The following is a 25530-nucleotide window of genomic DNA, read 5'->3' on the forward strand; positions in this document are numbered from 1 at the left end:
TCCCAGACTTGTGCTTGGGAACTCATGTGACACATTTCAGATGTGTCTGCGTCTTTTACTGATTCCATTGTTGCAATGATGGATAGAAATTTGCTCATTCAGTTTAAATTAAGTTATAAAGCAGGTATAATCAATATTTTTACAATAACAAAGGTTCTATTGACTATTTATTTGTAGGGATGCACCCACAGTGTTTTCGCCACCTGGCTTGGCAGTACCCCTAAGCTCTACAGAGCGTTTTAACGTCTTTCAGCTCATATCTTTGGCTTTATGGACTACAACTTAACTGTTTAGCACCAAACGACAGACAGACAAAGTTAGCGACTAGCCGGTGATCATACTGGCGCATTTAGCAGCTGAAGAGCCGGATATTTCTCTCAGACCTAGACTTACATATGCCACGTGGACAGAAATGCTACTCCAAATGAATGATAATGTAGTCCGTATCTGCTGGATTAGTAAAAATTACTGCAGTATCAATTTATGACAGTGACAATATGTCAGTGTTCTGTTCACAGCTTGTTTCCGCTGCCCTGTATATTGCCCTGTATATTATTATGGGCAATGTGTCTTTTTCATGAATTCATTCAAGCAGTATTTACTGTATACAGGGTCTTCCAATGAGAGGAGTTTATAAAAAATATACTTCCAAGTGCTTGTATCGTCTGAAAGAGAAGGCGAGCCTACATTACACTCTTCTGCATTCACATTGAGTCCTGAAAGCCGTCATCTGATATGAATCGCAGAGCTGCATGATACAAAACATCTAATACCTGAAGTGTCACATATGAAGAATTTTGCCATAGTACAGGAACAACTTTATTGTAAATTATTATAATTTGCACAAAAAACACCAGTTGTGGACACGTAGAAAATGTCACATAGAGGCCGGTGATGTTTTATACAGTTGTCATGCAGGAGACTGTCCACCAGAGTCCAGTGTTTGACTGTTGAACAGCGTCTGCATAGGTCAAACTGAGGCTAGAGGAGTAAGAGCAGAGGGGAGAGGACAAAGAGGAGGAGTTTGATGTCTGACTTTGTGCCAAATTTAACAAAACTGTGGTATGTTGTTTAGTTTTCTTTGGTCTCTTGTGACTGTTTGGCCATGAGACCTGTCCTTCTGTTTTTTTTTTAACTCAGTCTATGCTGTTGTTGCCATATGTGTCTTCCTCTCTTGTTCTGTTTCTGTACTGTATGTTGTACTGTATAACCTTCCTATTGCTTTACTCTTGCTATTATCTGTCTCTCCTTTGCTGTCTCTCCCTACTCTCTGACTTTTTCTCCCCTCCTTTAACCTCTCCCCCTCCTCTGTGTATATTTACTGTCTCACCTTTGTTCTTCTGAAGTCTGTTTTATGGTGACTTTTTGGCGGGACAGGTATTGATCCAACATGGTGCGCTAGTGTGTAGATTTCACCTGCACAGCTGACAAGTCAGTTGGATGAAATCCAATGCGACCTTCTAGTTCTCTTCATGTCAGTGTCAGCATTATTGTCCCTGGTCCTAGACGGTAAAGAGACAGGAGACTTTGTATGTGCAACATTAGCCGCAAAACAAGCAGTAGGATTTAAAAATATTCAGTAGATATTTTACGACATTGTCTACATTGCAAGGAATTTCTAATAAAGTAATAACTTGATAATGAATCTGACAAACTGAGTGGTGGTGCATGATGATGATTTGCTTATTCACTTGCTGCTCTAGTTGAATGGTTCAACATTTTTTTCCCTGTCCAGTTCCCTTCCCTTCTGTGCTCCTTTTTCTCTCCTTTCTACCCTTCCTCTCAACCCCCTTCCTCTCCTTCTCCCCCCACGGTTTCATGTCCCAGGTGACAGAGGGGAGCTGTGCCCTTGAGCGAGCTCCGTGCAGCAGGAGCAGTAAATATCTGTCTGTGTGTTCTCTACAAATATTGAGGATGAGGACGGTGTGATATTTTACTGCTCCTCTGAGATGGCTGAGCTCGCCTAGTATGTTTGTGAAACTGGGAAAGGAAAGCCAGCAGGGAGACAATTGGATTAGCCCAGAGCCATTTCTATCTGTTTCGTTATGGCTGGATGTCATACGCCTAAGACCGCTCTGGAACAAAACACTACTTCCAAGAAATATTAAAGCTTTTGATTGGTACTCTTGGTGCTCAAGCTCAAGCTCCTTGTGGGCAATAAATCAGTATATTGTGATATAATATCTGATATTGTTTCGGATTAAGTTATATTAATATTAAGATATAGCTTCAATGTTGTCTTTTCCAGGTTTTTAAGGCTATGATACTATGAGAAATATAAAGTTGCATAGTTACATGGCAAATCGGAAAAATACACACATATATCTATATATGAATATATACAAATAAATGATAAAGAAAAGAAATAAAAAAGTAAATGATTTATCCACCGCTCTCTCTTATTTTTAATAGAATTTCAATGCTCTAATACTCGCAAATAAATACAAGTTCAAATAACGCAAATGCCACCACAAGAAAATATCCATTCAGCATCTTAATGTGTTTTTCCCAGATAATGCATTAAGCCATATTATGTGTGATTACTGACAGGTGTTAAGAGTGACCGAGGTGCGTGTGTGTGCAAGCACAACTGTGTCACAAAGAGATAATTTTCCATAAGTAGGCTTGACTCCCTCTTCTGTTGTAACCTCCCCCAGTAGCCATGGTAACCCTGCCATTTCCAAGAAGGGCTGCTCGCTGTAGTGTTAGCGTGAAGGGGCCTGGGATCCACCAATCACATGTTCCACACGCCTCTTCTGGTCCAGAGCATCTGTCACTCCCTCTGTCAGCTCTCACGTATACCACTCAGTGTCACTCTCTCCTTTTCAGTTTCTCTGAGTCTCACTCTCTGGAAAATACCACTTCCTCTGGAATAGTGACAGAATTTGAAAGCAGTGGCTAAGGGATAGATGAGTGCATGTGACTGTCTATTCTGTCTGTATGAGTGTGTTCTTCTGTGTATACTGCCAGAACAGCAGCTATAAATAACTCTTATGGGTGTGATCCGGATGAACTAAGTTTATCATTTATTATCACAATACTGCAGGCAGAAGGAAAGAGTGACCACAAAGCTGTGTCCCAGGGATTTTCCATATCCTGGGAGCTAATGACCATAGCATTTGTTTACAAATCTGTTGAGAGCAGTGTTTCCACTGACAATGAGGAATTATGCTTTTATTGAACGATTCTGCACAGCATTAGAGGTGTCAAGGTGGTGGATGGGCATTTTGTAGGTCTGACCTTCATGACCTTCCTTGGTAAGAGTTAGATTAAAAAAGTTAACATCACTCTCAGGTTTTTGTGGTAAATATCAAGCTGCAGCCAGCCTTTCCGTAAAGAACAGAAATGGGGAAACAGCAAAATCCACCTTATAACACCACTAATCTCACTAATTAACACATGATATGGACTGTATAATAGAAGTGGATGTAGCCACCGTGACGTCACTCATTGATTTGTGGACTACCATTTTGAAGCCTCTAGTTTGGCATTTTGGCCGTCGCCTTCTTCGTTTTTTGGGAATCAGAAGTGACCATATTAGGATGAAGAGGTGAATCAGGCTACCTTGGTCAGGAAGGTGCATCTGTAATTCACGTTAACTGTGATATTATTTGGGATGCTAATTTTCACTAGTGAACAAAAAGGCTTTAAAAAACAGCCAGCTCTTTAGTGTCTTTTAGTTCAGCCAAAAGCTAAACAAGACATTTTTAGGCGACCAGCATGTTACAGTTAACTTTCATGAACTGAAAACACTGGGAAAGGGTCAAAGTTCTTAGACAAAAAAAATGACTCAAAACAAGTTCACGGCTAAATGCAGTGCATATAGATATGATTATGGAAAAGTCTTCAAAATAAATAAAACTTTATGTAGCAGAATGTGGTGTTTGATTCTTGCTACCCTATTAATTGGCTCATGACCCCTTAGATTTATCGTGTGACTCCTCTGGGGTGTCCTGACCCCCAGGGTGGGAAACATGGTATGATGTCAACATTATGTTTAGGGAATGTTGGTATATCTATCATGGAAAAATTGTTCTGCTCCCCTAAAAATAAAAAGGTTTAAGAACACTATACAGTTCTGGGTGGTCTTCCGAGATAAGATAATCAGATAACTTACCGCCCACAGGTGTAATAACCCACGATCAAACATATAACATGGATACAGTAGTAGTTATGCATGTTACACGTAACCTCAACTCTCTTTTTCCTTCTGCTCACACAGATAGTGATCAGACTCTTTATGTATATTTTGTAGGAGAGCAGTGACTATACTTGGCTGCTATCTTCCTGTGCTTGGGCTCAGCTATGAGCAGGATTTGTGAGGAGAAATCAGTGGGAGTGATCTTCTCATCCCCATCTCCCACTCAGCTGACTGCAGTGGGGCGTGTCTGCTGAGGGGTGAGAGGTGGGAGGACAGAGGGTGTCCCTAATACCAAAGGAAAAGCCCCTAATCCTCTGTTAAAGTGTCCTCATTGACTGTTAGGGGGGCCCCCCACCGGTCCACTCGCCCCAAAATAGCGTCTGGTGTTATTGTTGTTGTTCTGTGCCATTATTGGCTCGTAACCCCGCCCCTGCCGCCCAAGTAGACACACATAGAATCTCTACAACTTGCTGCCATTAATTGAGATCCCCTGGTTGATCTAGGCAACTAGGTAGAGCAACCTAGACATATACTCACAATACACACACACTCATACTGGTCTTTGTTAGAGGGGGAAAAAAGCTGATAAGCAGAATGACAATAAAGAGCTGCATGCTGGTAGAGGCTGAGGGAGGCAGAGAGAGTGAACCAGAGAGAATGAGTGGGAGGGAAAGAGGGATAGTGGGTGTGATAACAAGAGAAGAGGGGGGTTGACATATCCCAGTCGAGTCATTGTAGCGAAAGTATTTGTTTCAGCTGCTATTTTCACTTTTCCCCCTCTCCCTGCTTGCCTCCCTAACCTTGGATATCAAAATTACACTGACACCCACCCCCCCACCCACTTTACCCCTGTCAGAGTAAATGAAGGTGAGGAAGAAAAGGAAGGAGGAGAGGGAGGGAGAAGCCTCAGCTATTATGGTAAGTCAGTGTGCTCTTCCTGCACCCTCCCCGTTTGAAGGTGCTTTCTGGGGCAGGGGCCGGCTTCTGCGAGGCAGACGGGATTTACCCTTGTTGACACATTTTAAAAAAATAGAGAGAGATAGAGAGGGGACAGGGAGGGAGAGAGGCATCAGAGGGGATTTGGCGTGTGTCCTTTCTGCAGCGTGAAAGAGTGCGAGATACTCAGCGCTTTGTTTACTGGAGATAGACCCCCTCTCGTCTCCTTTCCTCTGCAGCCGGCGTCCTCTTCTTTACCCCCCTCTTTCTCACTTCTTTCCCCTCACCATCCCTCTATCTGATGTGCAAGGCATCGACCAGACACTGGAAGGAACTGTTGTATCCGCTACCTCTAGTGCTAGCATTTGTTGGCGTGCTTTGATTTTTTTTTTTTTTTTTACTCTGTTACCTGAGCCAATGGCACCTTGCTCTTTCCTCTGAGTGGGATGGATGCCCATGAGGCAAAGATAAGGACATAGCTAGCTAACTGACTGACTGAGTAGATGACTGGTTGGCTGCTTGGCTGGCCACTCTGAGCTCAGGTTTCAGAGAGAGAGAAAAAGGGTAAGAAAGTGAACATGGCTGTGGAAGAGGGTGCTGTCTTCCTAACACAAGTGAGTAGTACTAACACTTGGATTTATTATTACTATTGGATTTACTATTATTAATTTATGAAAATGTAGATTTGTGTCAGACACAAATGTAAGAGATGTTTTTGACTGTCTCAGTTGAGGTTCATGTTGTAAATTCAGTGTTCAACCACTAGAATGACCTGGTCCTGTACCATTATGACTGAATGGCTATATGGCTGATTTGACAATGGAAAGCTAACCTGCTGCACTCAGATGTAAAGTGTATGTTTGTCTGCAGGGTTTTTCAGCACCAGGGAGCATCGGGGAGTTTGGTGGTTTCTAGACAATTAATTGCCCATGCACCTGCATGTTCATGTTGTCTATATTGACATTTTGGGAAATATGTTTATTTGCTTTTTCAGGCAGATTTAACAAACAAGATATACTGTAGTGTGTTAATCAGTGAGCTTTTTTAAACTTTTGGACGGAGCCAGACTACCCCTTTGTTTCCAGTCTTTATGCTAAGCTTAGTTAACCGACTTCTGGATTCAGCTTCATAATTAGCATGTATGTACACGATAGTAGTATCAATCTTCTCTGTTAATTCAAATAAATTGTGCAAATAAACATATTTTCAAAAAAGTATTCCTTTAAGATGGTATGTTTGTGTGCTTTAAGGAACTCAGTCACCAGTATCTTAAAACAGCTATCAATATTTTAATAATAAAAATAATCAAATGACAATGTGATAACAAAATGACAGGGCTCGCTCGTGTGATGAAGCTACAAAGAATTATCACCTGAATCTGCAGCTCAGCTCGGCTTTCCGGAGCTTTGTAGTGAATTTCAGTTCATTGTTTAGTTGTTTGACTGCTATTGTATCTGTTTTGGTTCACACTCACCACTCATATTGTTGTTTCCAGCCACAGCTGGCAGCTGTTTTAGCTCTGAAAAAACACTGTACACTACATGCTCAGCACCATAGTATGGTAGCACCATGTCAATATAGTGGAGCATTTAGCAACTAAAGAGACATTATAATAATAAATATTATTATTTATTATTAAAATAATAATAGATATTATTATTATATTTCTCTCAGGAGTTGGTGGAGAAAAAAATACAGCTAAAAGAAGAGTGACTATTGGACTTCATCAGATGTACAGAAATATAACTCCAAATGATTGATAATGTTTCACCGTAACTGTTGGATGTATACATAAGCAACTGCTTGCTAAAAAGTTTGCAAAGTGATATGTCAGTATTGTGTTTACAGCTTGTCTCTTTTGCCCTCAAATGGCCAAAAAAGAAAATGTTGAACTGAAGCCAATTTGAAACAAAGCTACTCATGCTGTCATTTCTCCAATGTGGCCAATGGGAGGAATGATTCATTCAACCACTTGTCTCCTCTTTGCACTGCTCCTAAAATATATGGAGCGTTCCATCATCAACGCTACTACAATAGAAGGATGTTTGAGAGGGATGTTCATGCTTAAGATAACCGCATACAATATTTACAGTCATGAGAGCTGTGAAGCGGATGTTGATCTACATCTTAAACCTGCAGAGGCTCTAAAAGACCACTGTTAGATGCCTCTTATAGATCATCATTCATTGTGTTGCCAATAACATGCTTTGCATCCATACCTCTTAAAGCCTTAATAATTATTTTCTGGTATGGGCATGTCAACAGTGATATACAGGCATTAATTCATTAATAGTGTTGCTATATTTAGCCTTGAGAGAAAGAGATACATCAGGATACAATGAGGGACTAAGCAGGGCAGGGGATTTTGGTAAGTTTGAGAGTTTAGAGATGAAATAAATGAATGTAGTGGTTGGTGGGGTGAGGTTTTTGGCACCGGTAGATTCTGTGGCCCGCCATTGGATGTCCATGGCTTTATTCTGGTAGAGCTGTGGAGTTCTGTGTTTTGTGCTGTCAGTAGAGAAGGGGATAAAGAAAAACAATACAGCCGCTGCTGGTCTGGTTCTCCTCTTCTAAGCTCACTCAGTTCATCCAGAGCCTACAGGAATGACACCAACATGCCCTGTGTGTTTACGTTTGTGTGTACATATTTTTGCTTTCCTACTTTAAAGTGAACAATGTCCAAAAGAGTGTGCAGACACGTATGTGTTGGTGTCTTATACATGGATGCAGTGCAGAATTCTGCATGAGTTTATGTTTGGTTACATGCTCTGTGCTGAGTGCTAAACTGACATCATCACAGTCTGGCAGCCTGGGGGATATCGGTCTTTATACACCTAAATATCCTTGATCCGTCTAGACTATCACTGCACTGATGTCATGAGGAGAAGAAGTGCCAAATACAGATTCAGCAGAAATGAAAACAAACGCTCTGCAGCTCACAGTGCAGCAACAGTCTCCATACTGACTGCCCAGCCTCTATTTGAGATCATGACAGATACAGTATCCGAATTCCATACAACATACTTCCATACTATGTAATGTATTATATTGTATTTTGCAGTTAATATACAAGAAACCAATATACTTTATCAATTTATCCTAAAAGTAAATCATACAATACATATACCTTTGGACATCAAAATGAAAATTTTGGAATGCTAATTAAGTCTGAGAGGGAGAGAAAGTCAATTAATGCATATTTAGAAAATAAATTTGTCCAAAATCTTTCTTGAGCTGTGTCACCACTGTTTACAATTTCTTCTACTGATTTTCTACAAAATTAGTGTTGCCAGAAAGGTGCATGGATCATTAATATGATAGAATTATTATATTGTTAAATTAGCGAGAACATATATATATATAGATATATATTGGCCAATATTGGGTTATGCTGTATGAGCGTATATGTTGACCAATGAGTAATAAGATACAGAACAGTACAGAGGTAATTTATGAGCAGTGTTACCTTTACCATCACTCACCATGGCGCATGACAAATTACGTTTTTCATCAGCAAATATCCCGCACAGTACACATCGTGGTCGCAATTCTTTAGAAACAAATTTAGGGGGTCTTTTGTGGGATATTTAAAAGTTAACTTTTAAACACACATCAATGTCGGCTGATATCTGCTGGGCTGTATTACAGGGTTTGCCTTTTGTTGATGTAACAGATTGAGCTTTAATTGATTGTTAATTTTTCAAAGCTTTTAATTGAAAAGTCCGACTCTTAACAATCACAAATACAGGTACAGTAATCTGATCACATCTAAATATTACAGCCCTACAGCATTCAATACTCATATGCAGTGCTTCAGTTTTTCCTCTCCCTTTTAAAGAGCATCTGCAGACGCCAGTCAGTGACCAAAGGGGATTTTTAATTAGAACTGAGATGGTTAATTGTCATTTTACAGCGACTCACTCAGAAATTAGCTGCATTTCTGACTTTATAAGACTGTAATTGGGAATATTATTATTCTCAGCTTTTCCGGTTATCACTTGTGTGTCAGATTTCTCTCTCTCTCTATCTCTCTGTCTCTCTCATCCTCCCCCTTCAATCTAACATTAGATTAATGCTTTCCTTCAGGCTTAACCTAGTCTTAAATGGCCCCGTTTTCTTTGAACTAATTCCTTCTTACTTACTAATTTCTTGCCCCGTCCTGTGTGATGCTTCATTCACAAAGACTTAAAGATCCCTCATGTTGGTCATAGACGGGATGAGGATGGAGGCTTGGACAAGTTGGTCACTGGTTTACACTGCAGGCATTAAGGGATAAACTGATGAGAGCAATGACTAGTGAATTACGGAGGAAGACTACTTAATCTGTTGGCACTTAAGCTTCGGCAGATGCAGAAGGAGAAGCAAAGAGCACTGCATGATATTTTAAGATTATTGCAAAAACCCTATACATCTGCCAGCACAAGCCAACCAGTGGTCTTCAATTAAACTGCACTGAACGATTAAAAGAGGAGTCCAAGACTATAGTATTATGTATCATGTTTGACTTACATAATATCTGGTGGTGTAAATCACTGAGTAGCTGTCAGGCATGCAGCCTGTCCACAGCAGTTTGACCTGTGAATTTCCATGTCAGAGGTTTTAGAGCGGTCAAGCATTTGGAGACACTTGACAAAGCTTGAGAGTCGTGGGTCACACAGGAATCCACCACACGGCATGGCACACACTTAAGGCCACATGCCGCTTATGTAAGAAACAGGACAACTGTTAGGATGTGGACCAGTGTGCAGATGTGCTGCACATATACGTATTTGTTATGTGGAGAGACTTTGACTTTGAAATAATTGGGGATGAAGCTTGAACTGCTGGTGATATTCTGACTGAAATATTAAGATCACCTTAAAGTTGGAGTTGGTCATTAACTGGCTTTAAGTCATGTTTCCGAAAGTCATGTAAATGTATTCCTAGTGTGCATTTAAAAACAACAAATGTTGTACAATAAGATAAATACCATAACAATGTTGAGGTGTGACACTGTGATGACAGAGCGCTGCCTGCTAGCTAGGTTTAGATTGGATGGGAGCCAAAGTGTTTCTAACAGGTCATCATGAAGGACGCTGATTCTTGGTGTCCGTGACTAACAAGTAGAAAACCTCATTCTGAGAGTATTTTGTTTTATTTTTTGTTTATTCTTTGTTCTATTATGTTGAATTATGATATAGAATGTAATCATATTTAGATGATGAATTGTGTTGTTAGATGAGCTATTGGGATTTACTGGTGTGTTTTTGATTTGTAGCCTTTTTTAATTTTTCTTGTGAGTTTGCTGTTCACCGCTGTTGGAAATTAAAAATGTTGGTCTTTTCTTCTGGTTGATATCCAGAATAATAGAGACACAATGCAATCAATAATAATATAATAATAATCTTTATTTATTGAGCACTTTTCAGAACCCATGTTACAAAGTGCTTTCACAAGGGCAGAACATAGTCTTTAAGGTAAAACCAATAATAATAATATTTTTAAGGACTTAAAATACAGTTAAAAGTAAAGAAAAATAAAGTCAAGAAAATCAGGAAAGGCTCTCCTATAAAAGTATGTTTTAAGAAGGGAATTAAAGGAGCTCACTGCCTAAGCCAACCTGATTTCCTTGGGCAGGCTGTTCAAGAGCCTCGGGGCCCTGACTGCAAACACTCTGTCCCCTTTAATTTTAAGATGGGCATCTGGAACAGACAACAGACCTTTGCCTGAGGATCTTTATGTACATACCAGTGCATACGGTAATAAAAGGTCAGAGATATAGCATTCCATGGAGAGCCTCAAAAGTAATCAATAAAATTTTACAATCTATTCAAAAACATACTGGGAGCCAGTGTACTGAAGCTAAAACAGTGGTGATGTGATCACCTTTTCTTAAAATTCTGTTTAAAAGTACACAAGCAAAGGAGTGCTGAGGCTGAAGTTCATACTGTTTTTAAAATGTTTTGTAGTTAGGCAACAGAAAATTCAGGCCACTGCATTGGGTGTTTTTGAGTTTTCACAGCCAATGGCGTCTTTCCCTGTAAAGCACAGCTGTGCCAATATTAATGATTCATTTGCAGCCGCTGCTCTCACTTGATTGCTTGCAACCAGTCTTGAATAATCTTAAGCTTTTATGATGCTTCTTCAAACTTTTTACACTCTTATGATGTTACTTGTACATCTATTGATGGTTGTGTTTGTATATTTGTTGTTATTGTTCTTGACCTATGGCTCATATTTGTGCTGGCTCAGGCTCTGTGCCAGTGACACAGTCTGTTGAGTTTTCTCAAGGCCATAAGAACAGAAATATCATTAGTGGGTTATGGAAAAAGGACAAAGACATTTCTAGATGTGGGCTGAGATATGAGCTTATAACTTAATGGTCTCTTGTAATCAGTAAATTACTTGGTTTCCACCAAACGCCACTTCATCTATTTTGTTTGTATACACATGAGCCCACACACACATACAAATATTTTCCTCTCACAGTTTTATACAGCCTGTCGGTGGAACAATCTGATTCTGGATGTCTTGTTCACTCACATTTTGGCTTTGGGTCAGATCCCTCTATGTTCGTCAGAGTTATTTCTGGAAAAGCATGGCGGAGGGGGAGGTGGCGTGTACATTGTTGGATAACCGCTTGTACCGTTTGGCCCTACTGAGTTTATCCTAAGTGTCTCTGGATGCAAGGCTAAATTTAGCAGGTCTGGGCTTTTGATAATTCAGGGGTGTTTGGTTTTTGAGCCTTTATTATGGAGCAGCATATCACAGCTTCTCTCCTTCCTGCTCTCAGCAGCTGCTGAGTTTTACAAAATGCTCTTTGCAAGGCTGATGTGAAGAAGGAAGACAAAATATGCAGAGCTTGCTGTGTGTCATTTTATGTCATACCCCATGTCCTTAGAGCCAACATGAAAACAGAAAAGAAGCACAACCTCCCTTTCTTTTTCCTCTCTTTTTAGCATTCTCCATCTCTTTTTCTTTATCTGCTCTCATTCTTCTTTTGATATCTCTACCTCCCTAACTCTTTCTCTCTCACACACACACAAACACGCATGCACATGCACATGCACACCACATTTGTTATAAGGGCGAAAAAAATGCTTGGCTCATCATTTTATTTTGGTGTGCAAAGCCCTATTTCTGTAGTGAAATAAAGGACAGCCAGGCAGAATAGAGAATGCTCTGCTTCTTGCAGCACAGCATCATAGACTCACAACTGCTTTACTGGTGGATTCAGTGGAAATCTGAATCCAGAGAGGAGGTCTCTGTGGCATTTGTAAGGACCAACCAGTCAATGAACCATCTACCTTTGGGAATTAGAGACATTTGGATTTAACAAAGCTGGAAAAACAGTCCAGTGGGATGTGAAGGGTTGACGGAGGATGACGTGAATTGTTGGGATCATATGTTGTGGGCTCTGTTGGCTTTCTCATGGATTTACTTTTTGAGATGTTTACGTTTTAGCGTTTTGATTTGAGACACCAATGGACTTTACTATATTGATTTTTCAGTGGACCTACTGTATGTGTGGATATTGGCTTTGTTTTTTCCCCTGTTAAGATATTTTTTGGATGTCTGAGATTATGACAGAGTTCTACCTGGTACAGTAAGATTTTGGCATTTGTATGTGCTTTTCTCTTCCTGTGTGCTAGAAACAGTTTGATCATGCAGGTAAGCATGTGGCCAGAGTCTGACTTAACATACTCACCTCCTCTGTCTCTCTGTCTTTCTCTCCTTCTCTCTCTCTCTCGCTTGTCTGCCTCTCTTTCTCTTTTTCTGTTTTTGTTTTCTCCTCCCCCAGTCTGACAGTAATGCCAGTTACCTGCGAGCTGCCCGTGCAGGGAACCTTGAAAAGGTCCTCGACTACCTCAAGTCTGGGGTTGAGATTAACATTTGCAATCAGGTCAGTTTTTTGGGGGGTTTTTTTTGGTAAGAAACTACAATGTTCATGTGATTGTCTGTCCTCCTTGGGCTTAAACAAGAATATTAAATAAGTCTGTTCTACACATAAACATGCTTAGAACTTATTGCTGCATCAGCTGAATTTCAAATCAAGGGCTCAGGGGCTCATGTCTAACTGAACAAGCAGGATAAAAGATGAAATATTTTATTATTTTAACCCATCTATTGAGCACGATTAAACATTATCTCATAGTACATCCCAATGCATGACCAACTTCACTAATGTATATCACTAATATATACTAATATATTTCTTTCTCAGAATGGTCTGAACGCTCTCCATCTAGCCTCCAAGGAGGGGCATGTAGAGGTTGTTGCTGAGCTGCTAAAGCTCGAAGCCGCTGTGGATGCAGCCACAAAAGTAAGGCCTGTCACCTATTGTTGTTACAGAGGACTATATGTGGCTCCAGCACAAACATGGCTGCATTTTATGATTAAACAGCATGCAGCTGCAGTATAACTGCTGGAAGTCTGCAGCCTTCGTTGGGTTTTCTTATTGGATCAATGTTTAACGATTCCTGTGGGCATTGCTGCTGGAAAAAGTAAGAGACTTAAGCAAGACAAAAAGAAATATATGTCAGAATGAAGCAAAGGGAGTTCAGTATAATAACAGTAGAATGTATTAATTAGAAATATATGTTGGCTAATAAAGAATAGCAGCAGCAGCAGCAGTAGTGTTTATTTGATGCAGTGTACATATCATATAGTAAAATACATCAGGGGAGGGTCTCTTCCTTTGAAGCATCTTTACTCTGATGATAAAAGGAGTTGAGAGGGAGAGCCATTAAAACATTATCCAGATTTGAGCCCAGAAGGCTTTCCCCCCCATTTAGCCGTCTCATTCAGCCTCTCTGCCACAAGCCACATTCCTAGTGCTGACATAAACACGGGGGAAAATGAAATATTCAAGATCAAGGAGAAAATCTCCCCAATTAAAACTTCTTTCCATTGTGACCCAGAGGATGCGGAGAGATTAGTTTGAGATCTTGGGAATCCAGTGCCTGCATCCTAATGCCTACAAATGGCAGCCGATGGAGACTGTCAGGGAGGAAATACTAGGCGACACCTAGATTTAGTAACACAGAGTGTTATGTTAAGGCTGTGTGGGTGTTTAATGCTAAAGTTAATTGTGTGTCTGCCCCTAATTTTGTGCTGCTCTTGTTGTGGGAGAATTAAACAAGAGGCCTTGTCTTTGGTTCAATAGCCCTTCAGCAGCTCTATAATAGATGCTACCCTTGTGAAGCTTACAGTGTTAAAAGTGTCAGAGAGATGTTGATTTGACTTTGTTGTAATTTCTTGAGCTTTAGATTGTGATTTTATATTTATGGAGCTTTCGATGTTCAGTTTGAAACAGTCATTTTCAACAGTCATTTTTTAGGCTGTAGTGGTGTTAAGTGTTGCTGCCAGAAGTTTAATTTACTACTAATTTGTTTTGCCAAATACTTTTGAGGGAAATGTAATTGGTGCTTGGATAATGCAATGTTTTCCCAGTTAAGGGAGTGCTGTGGTTTTGTACAACACACAAGTCATAGAGAGGTGGTCAGGGTCAGGGTTGATTGGTGGGTGCACCAAGCAATACTTTGTTTCCCACTTTGTTGTCTCTCATGCTTCAAGTCACTGTTGACTTTTTCAATATTTAACCAATAACAACATCTTTGCCTACTCTTTTTTTGCCTACTCTTAATGGGGAAATCCACCAATTTCACATGTCAAAGTCTGTTTACAGGTCTTGGCGAGTACTACATTGATGTATAAAGCAAACTGAATGCAGCGTTGGAGGCAGTGCTCTGTTCATTGCTATGAAAGCTGCTCAGTGGTGCCAAAAAAGTCAAATTTCTGGGGTGGACTTCCGGTTTAGCCCTCTGCTAACTCTTCTGACTTTAATGGGGATAAAAGGATTTAGTCATGCAGCTCTTTTACAATTTCTAAATTTTATTGGACCAAATTAACCAAATTCTGTCAGTAAAACATGCTATTTCGCAGGGGTTGTGTTTTACAGATACTTCTTTCTTAGCCACTATTTCAGATTGGCTTGAAAGCATGGCACACATCGGTGGAGTACTCCTTTAATCAAGTGCTGTGAACACAGCCAAAAAAAAACTTGAATCCTGCTTTAGTTGTTACGAGAGGATATTGTATTGCAAGAGAGGATGTTATTGGGGAAAGAAAAGTTATTTGTTGTCAGCGAGCACTTGCAAATAAAGAAATGGTTCGTCATGATAGGTGTTCAGAAGTTTAGTGGTGCAAAGACTGCGTTTCTTCAACATTTTCTCACTTCAGTTGCTCAGAATTACAATAAAGTTGAATCAATACAGCTTTCAACAAAAGCTGAGCCCTGTAAGCTTCACAGAGGTAGTATTCTTCATATTGCAGAGGTATTGCATTAGAATGCATAGTTTTCCACTAGAATGCATTATATTACACTGATGAAGAAGTTAACCTGTTGCACTTTTCAAAGAGCAGGATTTACTTGCTACAGTATACAGTACATGTGACAGATGATCACTATTGTGCAACAGCACTTGTCGCGAATAACATTGCCCAGAATCACGTGGATAGAAGACAGGCTCGGGGTCGACTCCACCTTCACAAGCCTCCTGTAGTTTTATTTATGGCCGAGGCTCAGCGGGAGCTCATTTATGTGTGTGATGTGGGGCACTGGAAGTGACACATTTTTGGAAGTTCAGGCAGGGGGATGCCAAAGCTGGAACGAGATACTATAGTGTGGCTTGCGTGAGGGCATTCATTGGGGCACATGGATACTGACATGGATATATACAGAGTATAGTGTCAGTCACACACACACACACACACTCACACACACAGTCACACACACACACACACACTCACACACACACACACAAGCAATACAGTTAGACAGGTGGGGCAGAGCTTAACACACATTCCTGTGGTTGTTCCATGTAATGCAGAAAGGAAACACTGCTCTGCACATAGCCTCGCTGGCTGGCCAAACGGAAGTTGTCAAAGAGCTGGTCAATAATGGAGCCAATGTCAACGCACAATCTCAGGTGGGATATACTTGCACACAGACATACGCACAATGTCAAAATGACAGTATGGCCCTGTTGGTCTACAGTATATGTATTTGTAAATGTAAATTACACTGCTATGATGCACACATTTGTTTGGATAAGTCACTGACATTGAGACAGGGAATCACTCCTTAGTGACAGAGTCTGGAAGCATGCCAACTAGGCCTCTGCCTCTCCAGGAGACTGCTGTTCTTGCATTTTACATTTAACTCTGTCACATCAAGGTGAGAGGAAAGAGTTCAAGCACTTTCCTTCTCTTTGGTGTAAGCAAACCCCGAAACAGCCAATAGAGATGAAATGTAACAGCAACTCAAAAGTCTTAAAGACCTTACGTGAACATTTTGTTTTGTTTTGAGATCTTTCCATCTGGGTTTCACTCTCAACCTTGTCAGTTACATTTATTTCATTTGATATTGTGTTATCATTAAAGACATATTCGGACATTTGATATTACATTCCATGTATTCTGCTATGATGAGTGCTCCGGTAAGGAAAAACTGAAACACTAAAAGCACTCACTACAAGGTAAACCTCTATCCATTTGTAGCATAAGTGGCAGCAAAGTTTATACAGTCTTTGGTTTAAACAGGTTTGTAAATGTGCATGTGTGTCGTGTTGTGTGCAGAATGGCTTCACTCCTCTGTACATGGCAGCCCAGGAAAATCACCTGGAGGTGGTACGATTCCTTCTGGAGAACAACGCCAGCCAGAGTATGGCCACTGAGGTACTGTATGTATGCGTGTGTTTGTTATTGTGTGATGTGCATTTACTGTGTGTGTGTATATATATAGTTCCAGCCGCGTCTCCACTTGTGGTCTTTACATTTGTTGTACTAACCACCTTCATCTGCTCTCCTCCTCTGTTTCCTTCTTCGTTTTAACATCCCTACCCCACTCACTCTGCATCTGCCTGTGTCTCCATCTGTTTCTTCATGTCTCTGTCCTGTCTTTACTTCCTTCTTTTTTTGTCTCACATTCTCACTCTGCCTGCCCCCTCTCCTTTTCCACTCCTCCCTCGCACCCTCCATCTCTTCATGAGGGACTAGGCAGAGCTTCATTGATTGGTAGTCTATGGTGGTGGAGGCAGAGTGACCTTGAGTGGGTCACAGATGAGGTCGGCTCCGCTCGCTGCCTCTCTTCCACGGCTGCTGCTGCCGTTACTGCTCTGATTTACGTTGCTGAGCCTGTGGATCCCGTACACACACATGCTTACCGGTCACCACACGTATACACACTAAAGCACGTGCACACCCAGAAATAAATAGCTGATGGTGCTAATGGAATACCCCAGCCAGTCTACAGTCCACTGCTTTACATCTATGGGCTACATCGTAGAACACGGGATGCCCTTCAAGACATGCATAGACAAAGAATATGTTTGTGCATACACACAGGTCTGCATACAGATCCAGTACTGCGCATGCAAATACTTACACAAATACTTCTGCACGCACACACATTCAAACTTACAGTATGCAGAAACGCATTGCTGTGGCAGGGAGCCTTCAGCTGAAAAATGCATCATAAGGGTGATGTGTGTAGGAGATAGATGTGAGCCTTTTTCACTCCATCCTCTCATTATGTAACTTACATTTGTGTCCTATATGGTGAGGAGGCCTGGAAATGTACACTAACCTTTATATGTGTCTCACACATGGTCTCTTAAGTTATTATTTACTATCCTAAATGCTCCAAGCAAATCAGACTGTATCAGACCCTTATGTTGCCCATCAGTTTAGCTTTTTAGTAACATTTTCTTGACATTTATGTATAACCAAATTAAAAAAGAAAACCAGACAGGATATATCTTTTTTAAAACAAAAGGAAAGGGCCTGAATTCATTGGATTGTTTAATCATTAATAATAACACATGCATTGTACCTTCTTTAAAACTTCAATTGTACTAGCATTGCTTTCCTCTATGCCTGCAGCAAAATAATAATTTAGCAACATATAATATTAAAGCACCAGCACTCCATAACCTGCTCATATCATCCATCCAGTCACACCTACCATCCCATATCAGTTCCGTCACCAGTTATGCATTGCAGCACCCGTCCAGCCCCAGTGACTCCTCTGTCTCCTCATATACAGGATGGCTTCACCCCTCTGGCGGTGGCCCTACAGCAGGGCCATGACCAGGTGGTCTCCTTGCTACTGGAGAACGATACAAAGGGCAAGGTACGCCTGCCTGCCCTGCACATCGCTGCCCGCAAGGATGACACCAAGGCCGCGGCCCTGCTCCTGCAGAACGACCATAACGCAGATGTTGAGTCCAAGGTGAGTGACGACACCGATGCAGCCAGTCTGTGGTGGATCTTCAGTTGGTTGCTTTGTTTTTTTTTTATCTCTTTGATTGTTTAATTGTTTCTTTGATTATTGATGCCTTTGGTTTTCTCTATCAATTTTTGTTTCTTGCTGACTTTTTTCTTTCCTTCTTTTTTGGTTGAATTGCTTTTTATGCTCTTTTCGGCAGAAAGGGGAAAGGAGCAGAAGTACATTTTTATATTTAATCACATTATTGAATGAATTCAATTATTGTATACTTGTTGATTTTAGTTTGAGAATACCTTTCTTAAACTTAAAATCTTATCTGTGTAAATCTTTGAACAGTGACTTTATGGCCAGAGTTTTTTTTTATGATCAATATATTATGCTGAGCTCCTTCCCCCTTCTCTCTGCTCCTCCACTTTATGTCAGTGGAGGCCCTTTTCTGTTTCTGTTTTGCTCACTAACTGCTCATTCTCTCCTCTCTTGGCTGACTCTGTAGATGATGGTGAATAGAACAACAGAGGTACACCTCTACTCTGTACATTACGTAGCCTCTCCATCGCAGCTCATAAAAACTGAAAAAACAACAACAAACACTTCAGTGTCCCTGACTTGATGCAGTAGTGTTCCTGCAGCCCTTTGTCACTTCCCCTTTTCCATTTGAAATGAATCTCATTTTCCTCTCCATCGCTTCATTCATGTAGTGGATATCTCTTGTCATAGAGAAAGTCAGAGTAATAGCGCATGTTTCACTGATACTGACTTAGGAAATCCTGAGGCTGGAGGCTTGGGTATCAAGGTTCCCGTTGATTCTAATGGTTTCATGGTGTCCAAAGCTCAAGCTTCGGCTGTTATTTTTGGCAAATTCCTTGTGACTGTTGACAAAATGTTGTCCAAATGTGTCGTGAAACAGTCGATCCATGAAACTGATTAACATAATAACCTGTGTTAGCATGAAAAGTGGTTATCATTCATTGAAAAGCAGCGGCTTGTCCATAACCTGCATGGCAGCCAAATTCCCATTAAACTGTAAAGGAACGCAGCCTTCTAGCAACAGCCACTTAGTCTAGTTAGTTTACTAGTCTACCCAATATTGATTTTACTTCTAATCCTCAACCCCTGCACCTAAAGCATTTTGCATGGGACCAAAGCAACAAGCTTTGTCACACCAAAGTCAGGAGGCCTGTTTTGGTTGGCTCTGTTTCTGGCTTTGGCAGGCTGGCCAGTTATCTAGTATGATTCATCTAAAAATGGCTTTGTTGATTTACATAGTACTCTGAAGGAAGATGGAAGAAAGTTATTGTAGATTTTATATAAAGCACATGAGATTAACCTATGTATATGTACACAGACTATAAAACAACAGATTTGTGTGGTTAATTTAAATGTATAGTTATGTTACTTTTCTGATAAAGTAAAAATATCTTGTTTATAGTTGTAGTGTTTTTGGTTGGGATTTTTAATATTCAGCAGACTGGACACACATGTCTGAGACACCTGCTCTCCACTGGATTATTGGTTATTTGAAATTGGGATTCCAATGATTAGATGGCTTAATGTGAGATTCATTCATTCATTGGACAGATTGTTTCCAGTGTCCTTCTGCTGCTTTGACAGCTGTTGCTGTAAGCCTGGGGTTTTGCCAGGAAATTACTTTAATTCAAGATGTTAACAAATGGACATTAGGTTCATTTGCAGGACAATTTTTGCACACTAAAAGTACTGGGATATTGTAAATGAGATGAAACAGTAGTTACCTCAAAATAACACCTGTCAAACTTGAAATGATGTTTAACACTCTGGCCTATATGGTTTAACTTTACTTTGCCAGTGTGATGAGTTATATTTCAGTATCATGATAGTACATAGAAGCACATATGGTATACTTAACCTAAAAACCCCTCTGTCAGCATACAGTTGGCCCCATGTTTGATGCTTCGATAATAGGACTTTCTCAGCCACCGTGAGGAAAGTCAGGTGTTAGTGTAACAGTGTATAGTAGAGTGTGTCCTTGTCTTATGGAGTGTGACTGTACATCAGCCATAGCCCTGTGTAGGCAGCTTTAAAGCCCAAGGTCTATAAAGAATTGTACATGTGTGGTGTGTGTAATAGTTTGTAATGTAATGTGTGTGCTTGTCTGTTTGCATGTGTGTGTTGTACGGCTTTCTCCAATCCTCAGAGTGGTTTCACCCCCCTCCACATTGCGGCTCACTATGGCAACATTAACGTGGCAACGCTTCTCCTGAACCGAGGGGCTGCCGTGGACTTCATGGCTCGGGTGAGTTTATTCTGCCCTCTGCTGTTTGGGAGGGGTATTACCAATATTCAAGTTTAACAAGAGTGCAGGTGTATAATGCTAGATAATGCTGGATCAATGATCCTACACAGCTGTAAAACAGTGGTTTAGATTTCCATGAATTATTATTGGGCATTTCCACAATGCCCAGAGGTATACGCCTGTTTCACAACAGACACTTTGACTTGTCACATCACAGGTGTTACTAATAACAAGTGTCTCAGTGAGCCAGCATGAACAATACCAGGACTGTAAAACTGAAGAAGCTAAATGGAATTCAGCTATTAGTAATTTATTATTTATGTGTTTTTTGCATCTGTGACATCAAAATGTCTTCTGCCTATTGTATTCATTGCACTCCTTCATTTTTAGGTTAATTTCAAACAAAAGCCATTTATGAACACTAACTCATTCTACAGTTTGTATGTAGTACGAGCCCTTCAGGGTAAGAGCATCAACAGAAGACACAAATGTAAAATGCGGGATGTGTGTAGACTTGGCATTGAGAGGTGAAGGCACACACTGCTGCTACTAAAAGAGAGGAAAAGCACTATGAAGCCAAAAACACCCACATGAAGTTGTAATGAGTTGTGAAGTTCATTATCTCTTCTTTTGGGACTTTTCAGCATTAACAGATAAAAACAATGCTGTAAAAATCAAAATTAAAAACACATTGCACAACTCTTCTCCAATATACTATAAAAAAAATCTAGTTCACCAGATCTCTTTTCTTAAATATATAGCAATTCAGAAGACATATCTGTCAAATACAGGATGAGATTTAGAGACATTACTCCTTAAGAGGGAAACTTTCTGGATTGCTGAATTGGGCAATTGAATCCCAAGAGGTTAAATGAGTAGCTAGACAGTGCAGTAGATTATATTTGTTCTGAAAGATCATGTGTTTTTGAGAATAGGAAATATTGTTAAAGGATGAATGTGTTAAGTCAGTATCAGGTGCTGCTTTGTATTAAAAAATGGAGATGATGGTAATGCTTCTATACTTAGTATCTATGGTGATCTACAAGTCACGCATGATCAATGAACGGTGTTTAATAAAAAAAAGGTCAGACAGCACACTGACTTATTTTCTGATGAATAAAGGTGTACTGATGAGGAGATTTTAATTTTGAGGGACCTGAAGCTCATTCACGTTGGTCTTCACCTCGCTGTGTGTGTGTATTTTCAAAGTTACACACTTTAAACAATGCCAACTAGCAAGGGGCATCATTATTATTTATTTTAAGTGAGCATTAGGAAACTCCCTACTGTTCTATGAATAAAATATACAGCAATGTAAGTGTTACATTAGGTGATATGCCTCTCAGTGTTTATAATAGGTCCATCACTTTACAAGGCTGCACTCTAGGATTACTATTTATTTACTGTGATATTCACATTGTAATGCAAAAGTGGGTGCCATTAAAAATGTGTTTGTATCTGCATTAGACATTAGCTAACCATTAGCGGCCCATGATTATATCAGCTAGTGTGTGAAGAATTGCTGGTCTTTGTGCTGCTTTGTGACACTGATTACAGGTTAGATCCAAAGAATCATGCTAGAACAGTAGAGATAGATGGGATAAAACAATGGAGCTGTTTTAGAAACAGTTACTTACTTAGTTTACTTGATAATAAAAGACTATACACCCTTAATAACGAGAGTGTAGGGTTTATATTAGAGATGGGAAATCCAAGCATTGCAATCTATTTATAGTCTACAAGATTATGTGTATAATATAATAATATATAAAAAAACAAAAGTATAATTTAATATATCTCTGAAAAATTTATTCAATTTAATAATAGACTTTTGACATGGACATGCATAATGTTTGTAACCATTACATCTCATTTGACCAGAGAATAGTAACACCAATTTTCTCTTTTTTATTTAGAATGACATCACGCCTCTTCATGTGGCGTCAAAAAGGGGCAACAGCAACATGGTCAAGCTGCTGCTGGACAGAGGGTCCAAAATTGATGCAAAGACAAAGGTGAGACCTTGGACCCAATTCTCCTCAGAAAACTATAAGACATTCATAAACGAAGCACATGGGGCTGGATGATATGGCCTGCCATAGTTTCCATCTTGGCTAGATTGAATTCTGTAAAACAAAAAAACAAAAACAAAAAAAAAGATCAGCTGAAGTTCAGACTTTTCTCTTGTCCACACACATGTGAAAATGGCGCCTTAACCCCAGTATGCATAGGTGTCTTGTTCAGTTAAATGTAAAGTTTCAGGAGGGAAAAAGTCTGTAAAAGTCTGGGCGCCTCTGGGCATTTGCTGCTTTGTCCTTGTCTAGACTCTTTTCATGCAGTGAGAAGTGTATCAATATCTCAACTTTGTTAGTGTTAGTTATTTTTTTCTTCTTACCAATCGTGAAACTATAAATATTACAATATTGAACAAGTCAACAAATTAAAATATTCACAAACCATGTGAAATGTGTATTCTCTACATGTTTTTCTTCAACTACGTAATCATATGTAATAAAACTGCAAACCACATCACCTTTCCATAAGTTTGTTTTACACCAGGAAGTTTTAAACATCTGTAGAAAGGCCAGGGTTAGCATTATTTTTTGTCTACTGTGATTCATCAACACCTTTGCTGTCTTTCTTCTTCTTCAGGATGGGCTGACACCTCTTCACTGTGGGGCGAGGAGCGGGCATGAACAGGTGGTAGAAATCCTACTAGACCGAGGAGCACCTTTCCTGTCCAAGACCAAGGTAGCTACTGGGATGATCAATTCAGGAGACGCTGCTTAGCTGAGAATAGGAGAGGAAACGTCACAAACACATGTCACATATTTTTAGAATAGAACAGAATACATCATGTTTCACTTGAAACAGGGTACACATATAATAATAACAGTGTGATAGTAATCTTTGTATAAACTACCTTTCCTAACCACACAGAGCTGTTGGAAATATGTTATCTAATCAGATAGCAGGCCTGTTGTTGTTGCTGTAGTGTTGTCGCATTGTCTCTATAACGTCTGTGCGACCTCTCCAGAACAGCCTGTCTCCGCTGCATAGCCCTACAGTTTGACCGCACAGGACGACCAGTGTAACAAAATAAGACATTGTTGTAATGACCTCGTTATAACAATGCTTCTGTAACCTTCCCAACAACTTCCTTCACAGTATTTCTGTGCAGCGCATGGCCACGCCCTAACTTACTGTGTCTGTCTGTCCATCTGTCCATCTGTCCATGTGTCCGTCTGCGTGTGTGTTTGTCTGTCTTTGTCTCGCTCTCTGTCTGCCTCTCTCTTTCTCTCCCCCCCCCCTCTCTTTCTCTTTCTCTCCCTCTCTTCCCCCACTATAGAACGGTCTGTCACCGCTCCACATGGCCACTCAGGGGGACCACCTGAACTGCGTCCAGCTCCTGCTCCAGCATGACGTGCCGGTGGACGACGTCACCAACGATTACCTGACAGCGCTGCACGTCGCTGCCCACTGTGGTCATTACAAGGTGGCCAAGCTCATCGTGGACAAGAAGGCCAACCCGAACGCCAAGGCTCTGGTAGGGATGATGGCAGGGTGGGAGGGACACACAAAAGGAACCAGTAAATATAACATATAATATAAAATAACTTCATTTAACCAGTACTTACTGAAATTAATAATCTCTTTTATTTTAATGTGTTTTTTAATTAATCTCCTGGCCACAACAGCAGCAGCACGTAGAATATAAAACATAAAGGTTACAAAAACATAGACCACATTTAATATTAAAGTAGATAAAATATAAAGAGAGTGTCAGATGGATATGATTCGAAGGATAATATTTTTCTGTTGGTCCTCAATGTTTTTGCATTTAATAATGTTCTGCATTGCATTGTGGTTTAGTTATGGAGGCACTGAAGGTTTGAAAGGAGAATGAGAATAGGTTGTGAACTTGTGATACTTAAGGGTACAAAGTTAGTTGAGGTAGAGGAGAAGAACAGAGAACTGGGAGAGAGATGAGAGAAGAGGTGGTTCAGTTGTTGAATTCTGAAGTATAGATCTGAAACTCACACAGATGGATAGAAAGAGATTCTCAGGCAATTTCTAAGAATCGGTATTTGAAAAGGAGTAGAAGGAATTGGGAGATAAAAGGTTTCTTTCTCATCTCTGTGGTTTGCAACAGACATTTTTTGCACCACCTGTTCATTTCCTGGCAGATCATTTTCTTCCCCTTATCGGCCCTATAAAAGCAGTCCCATAGTCACAGATGTTTTGTGACTGTGGAGAGTTCACCCCTTTCTGGATGTCAGGGAAGATACTCGAGTATGGGCTTCATCACTGAGAGTTTTTTTTTCTTCTTTCTTTCTGTGTGCAGAATGGTTTCACTCCACTTCACATTGCTTGCAAGAAGAACAGAGTGAAAGTGATGGAGCTGTTGCTTAAACATGGAGCGTCTATCCAGGCTGTCACCGAGGTACTAGACCAGACTGGACCACATTTATTCTTTTTTGCTTGACTCTACCTTTTAGCACTTGGCACCAGAAGTGATTTCTTTATAATATACTGACTTTTAACAATTTAAGCTGTACCATTTTATACATTGTGACTTGCCTTTTAATTGTGCTTGTCTTTGTTTGGACTTGAATGTCACTTGGACAGCTTTGCTAACATTTGACATTTATTGTAATATTTCATGGTAATGATCATATCTGTTTCTTTACAGTCTGGCCTGACGCCCATCCATGTGGCGGCCTTCATGGGCCATGAGAACATTGTCCATGCACTGACACATCACGGGGCATCACCCAACACGACCAACGTAGTGAGTGGATAATTTGTAATGCTCAATGTTACATGTTAGAAGTACCTGTTTTTCCGAATATATTTTTCTATTCAGTTCAAATCCCACATCATTGAAACCTATGAAAAGCTCCCACTGAC

The 25530-nt window shown here is 40.2% G+C and overlaps 1 protein-coding gene across 20 annotated transcripts in view; it reads left to right on the top strand.

Annotated features, from left to right (window-relative positions):
- The window catches only part of LOC119916979 (ankyrin-3-like), a 128600-nt gene that overhangs the window by 53860 nt on the left and 49210 nt on the right, over positions 1 to 25530 (top strand). For 18 of the 20 annotated variants that reach the window (XM_038737005.1, XM_038737004.1, XM_038737003.1 and 15 more), the window contains exons 2-12: positions 12858 to 12959; positions 13281 to 13379; positions 15949 to 16047; positions 16697 to 16795; positions 18165 to 18350; positions 20521 to 20619; positions 22536 to 22634; positions 23272 to 23370; positions 23969 to 24166; positions 24965 to 25063; positions 25313 to 25411. In XM_038737005.1, coding sequence (XP_038592933.1) covers positions 12858 to 12959; positions 13281 to 13379; positions 15949 to 16047; positions 16697 to 16795; positions 18165 to 18350; positions 20521 to 20619; positions 22536 to 22634; positions 23272 to 23370; positions 23969 to 24166; positions 24965 to 25063; positions 25313 to 25411 — 1278 coding nt within the window. Of the gene's footprint in view, positions 1 to 5296; positions 5692 to 12857; positions 12960 to 13280; positions 13380 to 15948; positions 16048 to 16696; positions 16796 to 18164; positions 18351 to 20520; positions 20620 to 22535; positions 22635 to 23271; positions 23371 to 23968; positions 24167 to 24964; positions 25064 to 25312; positions 25412 to 25530 lie in introns of those variants that run through there. The other 2 variants (XM_038736991.1, XM_038737001.1) reach the window with 2 other exon arrangements.

This window comes from Micropterus salmoides, unplaced genomic scaffold, assembly GCF_014851395.1.
Source record: "Micropterus salmoides isolate LMB-PRFRI ecotype aquatic unplaced genomic scaffold, ASM1485139v1 Ms_hic_scaffold_22, whole genome shotgun sequence".
NCBI lineage: Eukaryota > Metazoa > Chordata > Actinopteri > Centrarchiformes > Centrarchidae > Micropterus > Micropterus salmoides.